The sequence below is a fragment of the Bos grunniens genome, chromosome 7, assembly GCF_055505025.1.
Source record: "Bos grunniens cultivar Pamir isolate PY7600 chromosome 7, Bosgru_T2T1.0, whole genome shotgun sequence".
NCBI lineage: Eukaryota > Metazoa > Chordata > Mammalia > Artiodactyla > Bovidae > Bos > Bos grunniens.
In genome coordinates, this window is record NC_141171.1 from 15,748,763 (window position 1) to 15,765,177 (window position 16,415).

The following is a 16,415-nucleotide window of genomic DNA, read 5'->3' on the forward strand; positions in this document are numbered from 1 at the left end:
TGGTCAGTGTGCAAATTAATGAACACAAGGCTCCAACTGCCCTCTCACCCTGATGGTCCCCACCTCTCCCTGCTCCCACCTCTTTCTAACAGATAATTCATCTCCCGTTTATTGTGCACTGACAGTATTCCAGTCCTACACCTCCCCAGATTTTCACAAAATCCTAGGAGTAGTTGGTACTACCCCTGTCCCCACGTTACAGTTGAGAAACTTGAGGCTCAGCAAGGTAAATGGCTTTCTTGAGGCCCTGTGGCAGGACTTAAAGCCACTTCTCTGATGCTAACACTCAGGTTTTTTGCTCCTTGCCCACCTTTTCTGACCTTGAGGCTTTCCTGGGGCCTTGTGGCAGAACTTAAACCTGCTCCTCTGAACTTAACACCCATGTTTTAACTCCTTGCCCACATTTCCTGACCTGAGCCTTGTGGAATCAATCAGGTCCCCAGATGGTGGAATCCACCCCATCCCACCCTGCCCTGCTGACCAGCAAAGTCATGCAGCCGTGGCAGCGTGTCCCGGGCGAGTGACAGCAGTGGCAGGTATAGCTCGGCCACCCGGGCCTTCACGGTGGCCTCAGCATAGCGGGGGTCGGCGTCATGGCCGCAGAGCAGGCTGTGGACAGCACAGATGGCCTTCTTGTGCAGCAGGGACGCCCTGTAAAGTAGTGAGGTGCTCAGGATGGAGTGTGCGTGGATCCTGCACCCTACCCCCCACCCCGAGGGACCACACAGGGCCTGCACTCACCCCTCGGCCTCAGGTTCCATGGCTAAGGCCAGTTCCGTCAGCAGGAGCCCGGCTAGGAAATGCTGCTGCCGGAAAGGCCCGCTCAGCTCGAACATGCTGATCACCTTGGGGTCTGGGGCCTGGCTGGAGAAGGTAGAGCTCTGGAGAGGTTGGGGGACAAAACAGGGGATGAGGGAGTCAAGGGTCAGAGGGGAGAGGTCGGGGTTAACTCATCTGTGAGATGACAGGGGGTTGAGTCCAAAATCAGAGATCTTAGAAATGGCAGATGGAATGCCAGTCTGGGAGTTAGAAGTAAGAAATCAGAAGCTGGTCCTCCCGGGAAGTTGCTGAGAATGCAGGGTCAGAGGTGAAGGGTCAGCGAGAAGGGGTCAATCCCTTGAGCAGTGGCCTATGTGTGAGATGGACAGAGATGAGGGCTGGAAGGCAAGAGGTCGATGGGGCAAGAAGAGGCGGCAGAAGTGAGGCCAGCCCACCTGGGAGGCAGTGGAGGACACAGAGGGTGAGGGCGAGGCCGGGGGCGACAGAGGGCAGCAGGGGAGGTTGAGGGTCACGTAGTGCTCATGGCTGCACAGGATGCGCGTGAAGTCCATGCGCAGCGTCAGCAGCACTGCCGGGTTGGGGGCTGACTGCAGCCGCGTGGCCACCTGCAGGGGAGGGGTTGGCAGGAGACATTACATGGTTCTGCCCACCCCCCACCCACGTCCCCCGGAGGACTGCCAGCCCCCCCACGTTCCTGCAGGTGCGCCGTGCCCGCCACGCCCACTCCTACCTGCTTGTAGTGAGCCCGGACCAGGCTGAAGACGAAGCCGCGGTCCACCAGGGACAGCAGGTCGCTGAGGAAGAAGGCCAGGCTGGCGTTGAGGCGCTCGGCCAGCTCCATGTCCTGGGGGCACAGGGCCTGTCAGCCTACGCCCACTCGCCCCATGGAGCCTCAGTCCCTGCCCTGGGCCTGGCTCTCGCCAAGGCCACCAGTGACCTCCAGGAGCCGGGTCACTGCCGCAAAGCCTTGGGCCTCCTTGACACACCCTTGTCTCAGCTCCAGACTCCTGGCCTTCCTGGTTGTCCTCCTCTCTCCGACTAGCTCTTCCCTTCCCCCTCAGGTAGGTGTCTACTCTCCATCCAGCTCTGTTGAGAGCACTCTTTTTTCTTCTCTCACCAGATTTTATTTATTTTTATAAGTATTTATTTATTTGGCTGTGCTAGGTCTTCGTTGCACCATGTGAGATCTAGTTCCCTGGCCAGGGATCAAACCCCGGGCTCCCTGCATGGGGAGCACCGAGTCTTAGCCACTGGACCACCAGGGAAGTCCCTTCTCTCACCAGATTTCAGTAAGACAACGCAGATGGCAGAGACTGGCTGCTAACCTCCCCTGCCCGCATATCCTCTCTTAGGTACCGGGACCCTTTCTCAGAGTTCAGAGCTGGGTAGGGACTACATTTCCCAGCCTTCCTTGCAGCTGAGAAAAATCACGTGACCATATTCTGGCCAATGGAATTTGAGAAAAGTGATGTGGCAGGTTCTCCCGTTCCCACCACCTGATGTGGTGGGTACTATGATGAACTGAGATGGCCAGGTCCACACTGTGGAGCTCCCTACAACCCACTTATGCTCAGGAATAAACTCTGGTCACATTTAAACCGCTTGTGATGATATTCAAGCAAATTAACTTTTGCCCTAACTGATAAAAGTATTCCAGATAGTTCTACATGTTTCAAAGACACCTAACAGGATGCTATTTCAAAAGAAGCCTGGGGACTTCCTTGGTGGTCCAGTGGTTAAGCATCTGCCTATCAATGCAGAGGACACAAATTCAATCCCTGGAGTGGGAAGATCCCATGCACTTTGGAGCAACTAAGCCTATACTCTACAACTATTGAGCCTGTGCTCACAACAAGAGTTGTTCATTCAGTAAGTCATATCTGACTCTTTGTGATCTGATGTATTGCAGCATGTCAGGCTCCTGTCCTTCACTATCTCCGGGAGTTTGCTCAAATTCATGTCCACTGAGTCAATGATGCTATCTAACCATCTCATCCTCTGCTGCCCTCTTCTCCTTTTGCCTTCAATTTTTCCCAGCATCAGATTCTTTTCCAATGAGTTGGCTCTTAGCATCAGGTGGCCAAAACAAGAGAAGCCACCACAACGAGAAGCCTGAGCACTGCAACTGGAGCGTAGCCCCCTGCTTGCTGCAACTAGAGAAAACTCGTTTACAGCAATGAAGACCCATCACAGCCAAAAACAAATTAAGTAAAAAAAAAAAAAAAAGAGGGAAGCCTGAAGGATGAGAAAAAAGGAACAGTAAGTGCAAAGGCCCTGGAGCAGGAAGTGCCCGGCAAGGAGGAACAGAAAGGAGGCTGATATGGCCTCAAGGCCCAGCTGCCCCCTGTTCTGTGAGTTACCCTATGGCCTCAGAAGTTAGCCTCAGGGGTTCTCAGGTCCTGTGACCCAGAGACAAAACACAAAACCCGCCTGAGCTCCAAGTCCACAGGAGGGCAGAGACAGGGTCTGCCTGGTGCACTGAGCCTGATATAGTTGGATGCTCCATAAATGTCCAGTGAAGGAATGACCGCTGGGACCCGTCACCGATGCCTCCCCAGTGGCTGTGACGAAGCTGCTTCTCAAGGGTGCTGTTGTTCCCCGTAGCCTTCTTGAAGGGGGGTTTCCTCGTAATCTGGAATTTAGCTCTTAGGGAGACTTTGGTGCAACCAGGTCAAGGCCTTTGAGATCAGCCCAAAGGTCATGGGGAATTGCACAAGAGCCAGCTTGGGCTGGACTGGCATCTCAAACATCTGGAAAATTCCCATCAAATACAGAAGTCCCCTTTCTCTTTGGAAATCAGACATTCTAGACTTCCCTGGTGGCCGAGTGGTTATGAATTCATCTGCCAATGCAGGAGACACGGGTTTGATCCTTGTTCCGAGAGGATTCCCACATGCTTTGGAGCAACTAAGCCCATGTGCCACAACTACTGAACCTGTGCTCTAGAGCCTCGGAGACACAACTACGGAGCCCACGTGCCGCCACCACTGAAGCCCGCACGCCCTGGAGCCTGTGCTCCACAACAGCGAGAAGCCGGCACACGGCGACTAGAGGGCAGACCCCACTCTCACAACTAAAGCAATGTGTGAGCCTTTCTTTACCAGCACAGCCCAAAATAAATACATTAATTAAATAAAGCTATACCAAAAATCAAAAGAAATAAACAAAATCATAAAAAAAATCAAACATTCTGGCCACAGCCAGTGGGCACATACCCTCTGGTCCACCAGAAGCCCTACTCTCCCAACTGAAGCTGGTGGTGAGGGTTCAAATCTCCATTCTGCCCCTTCCCAGTCATGTGATACCAGGTTATTAGTCATTCTCTGCCTCAGTTTCTCCATTGGTAAAATGGCGAAAACAATAACACTAAGTTCATGAAGCTGTTGGGAGAGTTTAATGATGGGATCCATCTAAAGTATTTAGGTACACAGCAAGTGCTCAACAAACGCACAAGTATTATCATTATTGTCTGCACAGCTCCTGTGAGCACTAGAATCAGTGGTTCAGCGTCTGGTTGTCAAGGTTGTCTAATTGTCAAGGTTTCAAATATCAATGTCTGTTTATTGAGTACTTACTGTATACTGGCACTGTGCAAGGGCTAATGGATCTGCCTTACCAGCTCCCTGCCCTCCCCAACTCTCATTCCCATCCTTGGTTAACTCCACTGCAGCCTGAAGCGTAGGCTCAGGCTCACTGCTTTCTAACAGAGGCAGGTCCTGCCCCAGGGCCTTTGCAACTGCTGTTCCCGCTGCCTAGAACATTCTTTCCTTGGATATCACATAGACTGCTCCTTTACCTCCTTCAAATCTCTCCCTAACAGCTCCATGAAGGCAAGGAACTGGGTCTGCTTTGGTCACCACTGTCTGTCTCTAGTTTCCAGCCTAGGGCTGTAAAGCACACAGTAGGTGCTTTAAGAAACAGATGTTGAGTGAACAGACCCATCCAGTGAATGGGATTTGTGGTCTTGCAGCCAGGAAGCACCGGGCAGACTGGCACCCCACCTGGCTGGCTCCACGTCTTCCCTCAGCACCCCTGCCCCCCCCACACCATGGAGGCCCCACACCCCTCACCTTGTGGACACGGGTGATAACCTCCAGGCCTACAGAGCCCACCAGGGCTGCGATGTCATCCAGGAAGCGTCCAGGGAAGCGAAGTTTGCGGGGTGTGTCCAGCTTCTGACCCAGGAGCAGATGCAGCGTCATGCTTTTCACCTGGGGGCCGAACGAGAGGACAGGGGGTGGAGGTGGAAGTGGCTTGCCAGAAGGGGGTGGAACTTGGGGGACTGTGAGTGATGGCTTGAGGTGGGTTAAAGGTGGGCATAAGGGATCCTAGAACCTGACCGTGTGGGTGGGGCCCGAGACTGGTGGGCGGGGCCCGAGAAGGCCATGGGTGGGGCCTAAGTGAGGGCTAGCTAGAGGGGTAGGAGGCTGAGAGAGAGCATGTGTGGGGCTAGAACTGGTCTCCAGTGGTCAAAGTTGGGTGGGAGGAATGAGGGTGGGGCTTCAAGGCCCACCAGATTGAGGTGGGGGCAGTTACTGTCAGCAGGAATAGTTCAAGGCACCTCTTGAGGAGTCTGGGGGCATGTTCAAGTCTGATCTCAATAGTTTCCTTCTGTCTCTTGGGGATGAGGTGGGTCTCCTTGTTAGGTAGTTTCTCAACGGTGTCACAGGAAAAGTGGGGGGAGAATCCTTCACACAGGGGAGGGGGTTTCAAGTAAGTTTCAGGGGCTCTTCAGGGAGAGATTCCCTTAGGCATCTCTTATCTCCATGTGGGGGGTCTCTTGGGGCCATTTCTCAGGGGGCTTAGATGAAATATCAGGGGGTTTCTCTCCCTTAAGAGAGTCTCTCCAGGGGCCCTTGCTCTCGGGCAGGGAACAGGGAGTCTCACCATGAGCTGGAAGAAGAACCAGGCGTGCTGCAGGACAGCTTCGCGCACAGCACTGCCGCTGACCACCCACTGCAGGGCCAGCTCCTCATGCAGCAGCTGGGGGCAGGGGCACGGGTCACGGAGTGCAGAGGCACCCACGCTGTACCCCCAGCATGACAGGGGAGGATGCAGCTGGATGGCTCGGGGTTAGCGCAATGGGAGGCCATGCAGGAGGAGAGGGGCCAGAAGGAGTCAGTGTGCCCTCTTCCTGGCTCTCCAGACCCCACTGGGCTTGGGGGGTCAAGGGAGCTCTGGACCCCAAAGTGGAGTCACCCACCCCGTCTCCGACTACCTTCTGCATAGTGGGTCTCGGCTGGGTGGTGGGCAGGGATGAGGAGGAGCTCTCGAGGCAGGAAGAGGCTCGGCTAGAGCTGCAGTCGATGGCCTATGATGGAATGGCGAGGGGATGGGATGGTGGGGGGTGGGGGGCGGTTAGTGTGGGTACAGACGGTACGGATGGAGAAGAGAGACGGTCAGCGGCATGGATGGAGGGGAGGTGTGCCCATGTGGACGGACAGTGGGGGCGTGGATGGAACGAGCAGTGTTAATAAATAAAGACAGCAGTGTGTGGATTCAGATGGAGAAGGCATGAAAGTGATGGAAAAGATGAGAATAAGCAAGACGCGGTAAGGAGGCGACAAGCAGAGTGAAGGGGACAGGTGAGGATGTGGACGGGAGCCCGTCGGAGGTGAGCACGGATGGAGCAGGACCGGGCAGACAAAAGTAAGAAAAGTGGTCGGGGGTGGGGCGTGTAGGTGGAGAGAATGAAATCAACATAGATGGAGACGATAACGTGGTCAGAGCAGGGAGCGCGAGTGGGGTTGAGGGTGGAGGGTGAGTGAGTCCGTGAGTTCACCGATGGACAGGGCAACAAGGAGAAGTGAGAGCGTAGACAGGGGCGCAGAGTACAGACAAAGGGGATTAAAGGGGAGAATGGAGGAGGAGAAAGAAGAAAAAGATAGATAAGGACAGAGGAGGTGAAGTGGTGAGAGGCAGCAGGAGCAGCCGAGAGCTCCAGGTTCCAGGCTTGGCCCCACTCCAGCCTTACTTGGGGCCTCGCCAGGCCTCAGCATCCCCATCTGTGAAATGGGCATGGAGTGCTCAAGCTCCACTCTCCCTGCCTCCTTGGCTGGTCAGAAGGTGAGGCCACTGACAGGGAGAGGAGATGCCCAATGGTGGAACTGGCCCAGCCCTGGAAACTGCCCAGGCCCTTGCCTCAAGCATGAGGGGGCCCCCACAGCTCCCACAGTCCCAGCCACACACCCTGGGCTCCCCGGCCTGCATCAGATGGGCCACCCACTGCCAAGGCCTGCCAAGGCCAGCCTCACTGCCGCCTCCCCCCTCCTCCTCCTGAGGTCCGGAATGCCTGCCCTCTTGACACCTTGTCACCTGCAGTGTGCCCTTCCAAGCCCAGCTGACACCCCAGAGAACTGAGGGCACTGTGGGGAGGCCTGTTAAAGATGTCAGGGGGGTACTTGAAAGGCCCATGAAGCCAGACTCTCAGAAATCTTAGAAGCCTGCCCAGAGTTCCCCTGCTCAAGCTGTGAACAGTCCCCTGGTTGCCATGCTGTGCAGGTTGCCTAGGTGACAGGCACAAAGCTGGAACATGTGGCCTGGGGCCAAGTGTGCAGGGAATCTAGCCTTGGGTGCCCAGGGGCCTCTGAGCTTGCTCCCAACCTCTGCAGAGCCTTTCCCTCCACCTGGAACACCCACTCGTCCCTGGCTGGCTCTATCTCACTCTTTAGGTCACCTTCTAGGAGAGAGACTCTTCAGACCACCCTGTCTCGGTTCACTTCCTTGCAGGCGTTTTCGCCTCCTCCACTTACATAGTCATGCGTTTGTTTGATGGGCATCAATCTCCCCGACTAGCCAGCAGCTCAAGGATGAGGCTGGCCCGAGGATCTGTCTCCCCAACAAAGTCCTACCTGCGATGCCCTAACTCGTTCCCAGGCTTGGGGTCGCTGCACTGAGCAGCGAGTCTTCACTACTTCTGAAAATTCAAAGCCTGGAGTGCAGAGCGAGCCCCTAACAGAACCAGGACTCATCCCAGGACTATCTGATGGCAAAGCCCCTCCCCACACCCAGGGTCCTGGGAAGGGGTCCCTCTGCCTGAAATGGGGTGAGGGAGCCAAGGTTCAGTTCTGCCCTCTGGGCATCATTCAGGTTGCTGTGTCAAGGGGACAGCTGAATCTCCTGAACAGAGTGGATTAAGGGGAGAGAGAGGCCATGCAGGAAGTGAGGTTAGAGTGGCTGGGTCATTTGCATGCTATTGCATACTGCTCCTCCCTTTCTGTCACTGCACATCAATTGCATGCTATTTGGATACTACTCTGTCCCTTCTGTCTCTGCCTGAGGCTGTGGTCTGTGTGGCAGCAAAAGGCTGGTGAAGATGCCCCTGTGTTGCCTACAACATCCACAACATCCATGCCACAGCCCCAAACGAAGGCAGGAGGTGGGGGGGGGGTCTGCTGCCTCCTCCAGGCAGCCCCCCTAGGTTAGTTGGCAGCAGCCAGGAAGGTGGGAGGAGCCCATGCTGAGGTGGGGTGATGCACGTGCAGGGGCACGTCAGGTAGGGAGGGCACCTGTCTGGGGTCGGCCCCGCAATAAGGGGGGGCCCGTCGCAGCACAGCCTTGCTGCCTCCTGGAGCATAAGCAGCATTCACCCAAGAGTGTGAGCGGTCGATACCCTGGAGATACACGGGTAAATGGGAGTGACTGTGGGCAGAGGGCAGGGAAACCAGCAACAAACACGGAGCGTGCTCACTGCCCTGGGCCACACATGTGCCCACGTGGACACCCACATGTGACCCTGCAATACACGTGTGCAAAACACGCACAAGGTATGTGTGTATATGCCTCCCACATGTGTCTGTGCATGGAATACACGAGTACACGCAACCGTGCTCCAATGTGCGAGGGCAATGTGCACAAGGCCGCCCCCCTGTGGATACATGCGTGTGGCACATGTGGAAACACCCCGCTGTGCTACGTACACGCGGCTCTTCTTTCAAGCTCCAGTCACCCATCCTTGGGTCAGCCTCAGAATCCAAGTCACAGCTCCCGAACTGACAGCCAGAGCCCAGCCCTGCTGTCCAGGGTCAAGTTTTTTTTTTTTTTTTTTGCCATTCTGTGTGGCTTGTGTGAAGGAAATAGCAACCCACTCCAATATTCTTGCCTGGAGAATCCCATGGACAGAGGAGCCTGGCAGGCTAAGGTCCACTGGGTCACAAAGGGTCGGACACAACTGAAGCGACTTAGCGCACGTGCACACACACACACACACACACACACACACACACACACGTGGCTTGTGGGATCTTAGTTCCCCAACCAGGGATTAAACCCGCACCCTTGGCAGTGAAAGTGCAGAGTCCTACCCACTGGACCGCCAGGGGATCCCTCAGGGTCAAGTCTTCATCTGTGCTGCTGTCTGTCGTTCCATTTTCCTTCAACACTGAGATCTTTCACCCACCCACACAGCAGCCATGACCCCTGAGGCTGGCGCCAGCAGGGGCCGCTCACCTACCTTGCTGGCCAGGATGCGGGAGACCTCGTCATCCACAGAGCCAGGGGCCACGGCCAGGTCGGGGTTGCTGCTGCTGATACTCTTAGAGCGTGCCAGGTAGAGGCTGGCGGGGCGGCCAGGGCCACGGGCCAGCGTGGCAGGCTGCACCGTCAATGGAGGTGCCCCTGAGGATGGAAGGAATATGCTCAGCCCCCTGCCCACCTGCCCTGATGACCTCCTGTCCCTTCCCAGTCGGATGCCCTTGGTGAAGTCACTTTCTTTTTTTGTGTTTTTGTTGTTATTGTTATGGGTTGTTCTTTTGGCTGCATCATGCAGCATGAAGGATCTTAGTTCCCCGACCAGGGATTGAACCCACGTCCCCTGCAGTGGAAGCACAGAGTCTTAACCACTGGACCTCCAGGGAAGTCCCCAAAGTCACCTTCTGCCTCTAAACCTCTAGGTTCCTCACCCATAAAATGGGTGTCATAGTGGCTCTGCCTCATAGCAATTTTGAGAAGGATGAAAAACACGGAGTGCCCAGCATATTGTATGTGTCCAGAGGGGTTACTGGCTATTATTATATCATTTAGCAAATGAAAATAATCCAACTTTACTGAGTGTTCACTGTGCCAAGTATTTCACCACGCCATTTGGACTTCCCTAGGGGCTCAGACGGTAAAGAATCTGCCTGCAATGCAGGAGACCTGGGCTCAGTCCCTGGGTCAGGAAGATCCCCTGGAGAAGGAAATGGCAACCCACTCTAGTATTCTTGCCTGGAGAATCCCATGGATGGAGGAGCCTGGGGGGCTACAGTCCCTGGGGTCGCTGAGTGCCTAACACTTCCACTTGCCATTTATTATTACTAACACCCCCACGGGAGGGGCACCAGTATTATCATTGGCTAAAAGATAGGAAAACAGGCCAAGAGAGGTAAAGGCATTGCCTGAGGTCACAGAGCTTATAGGCAGAACTGAGAGTCAAACCCAGGCTGCTCTGCTCCAGTCCCTGCTTGCTAACTGGCTGAATCGCTTGTCAATAAAATTTATAGAGACCACAGTCCTGGGGCTGGGGTACAAAGCTCTCTCTCTCTCGCTCTCCTATAAATTGTGTAAACCAACCAAGGCCTGTACAGCCTCAGGACCTGTGCACATGCCTTCCCTTTGCTTAGGATGCTTCCCTCCCAGGTATCTCCTGTGCCCCCGAGTCTCCCACCAACACTCACCACCCGCAAGGCTGGGCTCTGTGCCAGGCAGTCGAAAGGCGTAGTAGACATATGCAGCCAGCACCGGGCAGTGACCACGGGTGTCCTGGGCACCCTCTAGGCTCCGGTGGACGAGGCTGACCACGTGGGCCATTGCTTCAAAGGCGCCACGACCCAGGTTCACTGCCAGGCAGAGCAGAGGTTAAGTTCCAAGCTCCTGCTTCAGGATCCAAGGGGGGTCATGTGGTCTTCAAAAGCTCAGGGGACTAGGGGACTGAGGGGCCATTTTTCAGATTGGAAAGCTGAGCCCAGAGAGATAAATGGGCTATGGGAGGTCACCGCTAGACACTGGGCCCACTCTCTAGATGGGGAAACTAAAGTCTGAGGCTGTGATAGCTCACCAATCTGGCCACCAATGACCGGGGGTCGCACAACCAGACGAACGAGCTTGTCCAGTACATGGTGGGAGAAGGCGACGAGGGGCTCGGGGCTGGCGAGCCGCAGGGCCGCCAGGCTGGCCCGCAGTTCCTGCTCCACAGTGCCCTCACTCAGCACTGCGTCCTTCAGCCGGAACGGAAAGGCCCCCTCCTCCAGGACGTGCACCAGGGTGAAGAACTTGTCCAGGTGGGGGTCCTGGTGGGGGGCCAGGGGTGAGCGGGGTAGGACTGGGGTTTGAGCGGGAGACTGAGTGGGTCAAGACACCGAGGCTGGAGACCAGTGAATGGAAAAGAAATGAGGAGGGAACTTCCCTGGTGGTCCAACAGTTAAGAGTCCACTTGCCAATGCAGGGGATGTGGATTCGAACCCCGGCCTGAGAAGATGCCACATGCCCACGGAGCAACTAAGCCTGTGCACCACAGTTACTGAGCCCAGGCTCTAGAGCCCACATGCCCCAACTACTGAAGCCCGCACACTGCAACTACTAAAACCCGCGTGCCCAAGAGCCTGCACTCCACAAGAGAAGCCACCGCCACGAGAGGCCCATACACCATAACTAGGGAGGAGCTCCGACTCACTGCAACTAGAGAAAGAGTGTGCAGCAACGAAGACCCAGCACAGCCAAAAATAAATAGATAAAAAAAAAAAAAAGACAGGAGCGATCGCAGACATAGCAAGGGACAAATTGGGGCCAGGGGGAAGAGGAGAGACCATGCAAAAAAGGCCAAAGCTCCAGCTGCGATGACCATTGGCATGGCCACCCCCGCCTGAGTCAGCAGCTTCCCTGGGAGCCAGCCTTGCTGACCAAAGTCACGTCCATGGCCCAAGGCCAGGCCTCCCAGGACAGAGGAAACTGTTGCCCAACCCCAGGGCCAGACTCCTGGGTTGCGGCCCCGCCCCCTACCTGGGGATGCACAGAGGACACAGCTGTGAGCTCCACGCTGAACACGCCCTTGTGACCATCCACCCAGCGCATGCCCGGCAGCGCCACCTGCGGGAGGGACATGCCAGGTGGGCACGGGCCCGCCCTCCCCCGCCACCGCTCAGGCCACCAGCTCAGCCATTGCGACACTGTGGCCTGACTGTGGCCCTGCCTGGGGGAACTGCTGGGTACCTTGCCCCCTGGCCCCACAGCCCAGCCCAGAGATGGGGGTGGATTGTGGGCAGCACTGACAGGGGTCCACTGGGCAAGCTCAGGGATGCCCAGGACGCTCACAGGAGAAGGGAGACTGAGGATGAATGTTATTGGAGGGAATGAACAGAAGACAACATAATGAGAGGACCCGGGCGCAAATGAAAGGGTTTGTGGGAGGTTGACACAGCATTCCCATGGGGAGGAAGTGCTCCAGGAAGAGTGTCAAGCAGGCAGGGCTGCAAATGGGGGCCTGAAGCGGCAAGGCAATGGGGTATTGGTGGGGAACAGTGAGTGCGGGGGCGGGGGGCATTAACAAGCGAGGGACACCCCACAGCAGGGAGGGATACAGATGGGGCAGGAAGACACACAGGATTAATAACAGCGGTGGGTGTGATGAGGCCTCAGCAGAGGACAAGGCGCCCGGGGTGCTGCGGGAAGGAAAGCAGGGCATGGCTGGGGTTCTTGGGACCCGGTGCTGGTTGGCAGGGGGTCCAGGGCACGTACATCCGGTGTGAGTACGGAGTAGCTGGGCGGGGGCTGGTCTACCGACACAGGGAGGCAGAAGGGGCCTGTCCTCAGCCGGCCGTGCTGCAGCAGTGGGATCCACTGGGGAGAGACGGGGGGTCAGGTGTGGGGCCGGACAAGGGCTGGGAGGGCGGGGCATGGATGGGGAGAGGCAGTGGGGGGCTCACAGTAAAGCCCACAGGAGTCTCCAGGGCCGTGCCAGGCCGGGGCTGGCAGCTGACGTGGTAGAAGGTGAAGAGCAGATGGTGGTTCTCAGTCACGCAGGCGGGAAGACGCAGCTTGAACTCCTCGTAGAACTCGGGAGACCTGGCAGGGTCGGGCTGGGACTTCTGCTGGAGGCTAGGCTCCCCCTTGCCTGTCCCACCCCCTCTGCCGGGCCCCACTGTCCCTGCTGTCTGTCTCAGGTGCCCCTATTTGCACTCCAGGAGACTGCCCATCCCCCCACCCCCTTCCTGCCCATCTGTATCCCCACCAGTCCCCCACCCCAGCCCACATACTTGTTATGATAGACGACCGGTGTGAAGGCTTCACGGGTAAATTCACTGCAGCTGGACTTGCCAAAGATGACCTGGGGGGAGCAAAGGCATGAGGGACTGGCTGGGGACCAACCCCCTCCCCCCACCTCCATCCACCTCCCCTGGGTCCAGCCGCTGACCGGCAGGGCCTGGCTGGGGTCCTCGCCTGCCATGTACTGCACTCGCACAGTGAGGTTGCGCACAGAGCCCTGGCGGCTGCTGAAGTTGAGGCTGTGTGGGTACACGAACAGCAGGCTCCTGCGGGGGCAGGGGCATGGCCACGTCAGAGGGACAGAGAGCCTGGGGGACAGTGGCCACCCCACCGGGACACGGAGGGCTGGGTCAGGGACAGTGATGGGCAGCAGGCAGGAGACGTGAGTCCAGAGTGGGGAATAGATGGGTACCATTCAGAGCACAGATGGGGGAACAGTGGCAGAGGGTGGGAACACAGAGGGACTTCAGGGCCACTGAGGGTGCATGGTGAGGCAGAGGAGACACATGGGCGCTCGGGGGCAGGCTGACCTGCCCCTCATCCAGCTCCGGAGCCTGACTGCCCCTTCCCCGAGAAGAGGCCACTAGAGTTACATGGCTTGTCTCTCAGCTGGGGAAATGGAGGCGAGAGCTGGAGACAAGAGCTGGGCTGAGGTCAGGGCTCTGCCTCCCTCTTCCAGAGTAAGCTTGTACAAACCCCAGCAGGCCCCTGGGTCTCCGCTTCCCTAACTATATAATGGGGGCATCAAGCCTCCCAGCTGAGCCTTTGTCATATCAATGATACTAAACAACAATAATGTCAATAATTGCACCAAACATTAATGTGGGGCCAACTGTGTGCTGGGTTCTGTTCTAAGCACCTGACGTGAAGCGACTCATTTCTTTCTTACCAGCAGCCTGTTGAGGGGGAACCTCACATCATCCCCCATTTCACAGTCACAGGCAGGGAAACAGAAGCACTTGCTCACAGTCATCCAGGGAGAAAAACAGCAGTGAGCATTGATCCAGGGCACGTGGAGGTCCTGGAGTCAGGCTGTGTGGCCTTGAAAGGATCACCATCACCTGCTCCCCTAGCTTTTAGCCAGGTCAACAAAGACTCGGGCATTGCAGGCTTGTGAGAAGGTTATGAGACCAGCTACTGTGTGATAGCAGTGGGGCAGCTCCGGGTGAACCACTGGCGGTCATAAAAGCCTCACCGTTATTGTCGTTACTGTTGTCGTGCCCATCCACAGATGGGAAACGGAGGCTAGGAGCCGTAGGGCTCTCCAGCCAGGCCTGGGCCTATCCTCTCACCAGTGCCCCAGCCCACACCTGGCCCCAAGCCCTAGCCAGCGTGATTCCAGCGTGGCTGGCTGGACATCCGCCTGATGCAACTGTGGTGCCACCTCCAGGCCCTTGCACAACACGGGGCACCCAGCTGGCTGGTTAACGATTGACCTGAAGTTAAGGGGCGGGTGTTAAGGCATAAAAGGCAGCCCCAACGGGGCTGTGGCCACACCCTCCCCAGCCTTCCAGCCATGCCCATGCTCGTGCTGTGCCTGCTGTGTGCCCTGGCAATGACGGCCCAGCCGGCATTGGTGGGTTCCATGAGTGGCTCAGAGCCAGCACAGCAGGAGGAGCTGACCCTGCTCTTCCACGGGGCCCTGCAGCTGAGCCAGGCTCTCAACGGCGTGTACAAGGCCACAGAGGCACAGCTGATAAAGGCCAGGAACAGCCTGAGCCTCTATGGCCAGGTGCTGGGGCTCCTGGGGAAGGAGGTCAGCCAGGGCCAGGATGCAGCCCAAGAGCTACGTGCGAGTCTATTGGAGATGCAGGTGGGCACTGCAGTTGGGGTGTTGTGGGGTGGGTAGGAGTCTATAGTGGAGTTATGCCTGGGCTGATCTTTGGGGTTTTCCCAGGACTGAGGGGGTTCCTGGAATACAGGATTTCCAATGTTAAAATCAGGCTGATTTCAGTAGGTCATCCTACTAACATCCACGGTCTATTGGTAGATAGAAGAGGATGGTCTCAAGCTGCAGGCAGAGGCCACAGCCCAGGCGCTGGGAGAGGTGGCCCGGGGACAGCAGGTGCTGCAGGAGAAAATGAAGCAGCTAGAAGTTCAACTGAAGGGCGTGTGGCTGGGCCATGTCCGCCAAGAATTTGAGGCCTTAAAGGTAAGGGGTTCCTGGCCCTGCGGGAATCAAGACCTTGACTCACAATCAGACCTCATTTCTGAACCTTCTGTCCCAGAGACCCCCAGACCCAGTTAAGGCTTCTCGTACCCTGGCCTCTATGCTACGTGACCCTGGGCAAAAGCCATGTGCCTTTCCATGCCTCAGTTGCCTTATTTGTAAATAAGAACAACAACTGATGTCTCAAAATAGAGCCAGGGACTCAGCGCAGATAAAATCCTCAACCTGAGATGGGGCACATAATAGTTATTCAATAAATGCATACTAGAAGAGTGTTTCTGGAGCACCTATGATGTACTCAGCACTGTTTTATACCCCCTAATAATCTCTATCATGGGCTTCCTTGGTGGCTCAGTGGTAAAGAATCCACTCGTGATGCAGGAGACACAGGTTCAATCCCTGGGTCAGGAAGATCCCCTGGAGAAGGAAATGGCAACCCACTCTAGTATTCTTGCCTGAAAATCCCATGGACAGAGGAGCCTGGTGGACTACGGTCCATGGGGTTGCAAGAATCGAACACAACTTAGCAATTAAATCATCACAATCTCTATCATGCTCAGAACAATCCCATAGAGGGACTCTTATTTCATCCCCATTTTACAGCTGGGAAAGTTGAGGCCAAGGAGTGGCAGTGGCTTGCAGATCACACAGATACAGTGGGAAGCGGGGGGAGTCTGGGCAGAATCCAGGGATAGGAGGTGAGGGGGCCCCCAGCTGAGGGTTCTGTCCTGATCCACAGGCCCATGCTGATGAGCAGAGCCACATCGTGTGGGTCCTCATGGGTCATGTGCAGCGACAGAAGCAGGAGATGGCGGCACAGCAGCAGCGGCTGAGACAGATTCAGGAGAGGTGAGCCTGGAGGGGGTCTAGGTGTGTGAGGGCAGCGGAATGGGGGTATCCCTGTGCCTTGGCTAAGCCTCACCTCCTTCCCAGACTCCACATGGCTGCGCTCCCAGCCTGAGCCTGAGCCTGGGCAGAACTGAGGACCAGTCATGCATCGAGGGACACGGCCCTGCCCTATGCGGCCCCTGCACAGGGAGAAGCTGCCCATCCGCTGAAGTCAGCCAGGGCGCTGGGCCCGGCTTCCAGTCATGGAGCAGAGAAGGAAGCAGGCGGGGACGCAGGCAGAGAACATGGATGGTCGAGGAAGGGTGGAGGAAGGATATGCCCCTTCATGCCTACACATTCCCTATTAAAGCAGAGCAGTGGCATCTCAGGCCAGCGTCTG

The 16,415-nt window shown here is 56.6% G+C and overlaps 2 protein-coding genes across 13 annotated transcripts in view; one reads left to right on the top strand and one right to left on the bottom strand.

Moving 5' to 3' along the window:
• The window catches only part of DOCK6 (dedicator of cytokinesis 6), a 47,588-nt gene that overhangs the window by 12,951 nt on the left and 18,222 nt on the right, over positions 1 to 16,415 (bottom strand). For 5 of the 12 annotated variants that reach the window (XR_015166697.1, XR_015166698.1, XM_086409388.1 and 2 more), the window contains exons 15-30: positions 13,166 to 13,283; positions 13,008 to 13,078; positions 12,678 to 12,816; positions 12,490 to 12,591; positions 11,755 to 11,841; positions 10,814 to 11,045; positions 10,434 to 10,595; positions 9,233 to 9,396; positions 8,289 to 8,393; positions 5,999 to 6,091; positions 5,668 to 5,763; positions 4,851 to 4,991; positions 1,511 to 1,624; positions 1,215 to 1,385; positions 742 to 881; positions 482 to 651 (exon numbers count right to left, since the gene is read on the bottom strand). Coding sequence is in view for 9 of the 12 variants with exons in the window: in XM_086409388.1 (XP_086265514.1) it covers positions 482 to 651; positions 742 to 881; positions 1,215 to 1,385; positions 1,511 to 1,624; positions 4,851 to 4,991; positions 5,668 to 5,763; positions 5,999 to 6,091; positions 8,289 to 8,393; positions 9,233 to 9,396; positions 10,434 to 10,595; positions 10,814 to 11,045; positions 11,755 to 11,841; positions 12,490 to 12,591; positions 12,678 to 12,816; positions 13,008 to 13,078; positions 13,166 to 13,283 (2,105 nt within the window). In the remaining 3 variants the exon portion in view is untranslated. Of the gene's footprint in view, positions 1 to 481; positions 652 to 741; positions 1,130 to 1,214; positions 1,386 to 1,510; positions 1,625 to 4,850; positions 4,992 to 5,667; positions 5,764 to 5,998; positions 6,092 to 8,288; positions 8,394 to 8,699; positions 9,397 to 10,433; positions 10,596 to 10,813; positions 11,046 to 11,754; positions 11,842 to 12,489; positions 12,592 to 12,677; positions 12,817 to 13,007; positions 13,079 to 13,165; positions 13,284 to 13,547; positions 13,692 to 16,415 lie in introns of those variants that run through there. The other 7 variants (XM_086409394.1, XR_015166699.1, XM_086409390.1 and 4 more) reach the window with 7 other exon arrangements.
• Positions 14,229 to 16,403, top strand: ANGPTL8 (angiopoietin like 8). The gene is made up of 4 exons (XM_086409406.1): positions 14,229 to 14,830; positions 15,008 to 15,169; positions 15,927 to 16,036; positions 16,121 to 16,403. The coding sequence occupies exons 1-4, from the start codon at positions 14,534 to 14,536 to the stop codon at positions 16,146 to 16,148; spliced, it is 597 nt and encodes a 198-aa protein (XP_086265532.1). The 5' UTR covers positions 14,229 to 14,533; the 3' UTR covers positions 16,149 to 16,403.

Excerpts from the sequence above, each read along its gene's own strand:
- ANGPTL8 (XM_086409406.1), top strand. The coding sequence starts at position 14,534 with ATGCCCATGCTCGTGCTGTGCCTGCTGTGTGCCCTGGCAATGACGGCC. Across the intron at positions 15,170-15,926 it reads AAGAATTTGAGGCCTTAAAG|GCCCATGCTGATGAGCAGAG; the intron begins GTAAGGGGTTCC and ends CCTGATCCACAG. Across the intron at positions 16,037-16,120 it reads CTGAGACAGATTCAGGAGAG|ACTCCACATGGCTGCGCTCC; the intron begins GTGAGCCTGGAG and ends CCTCCTTCCCAG.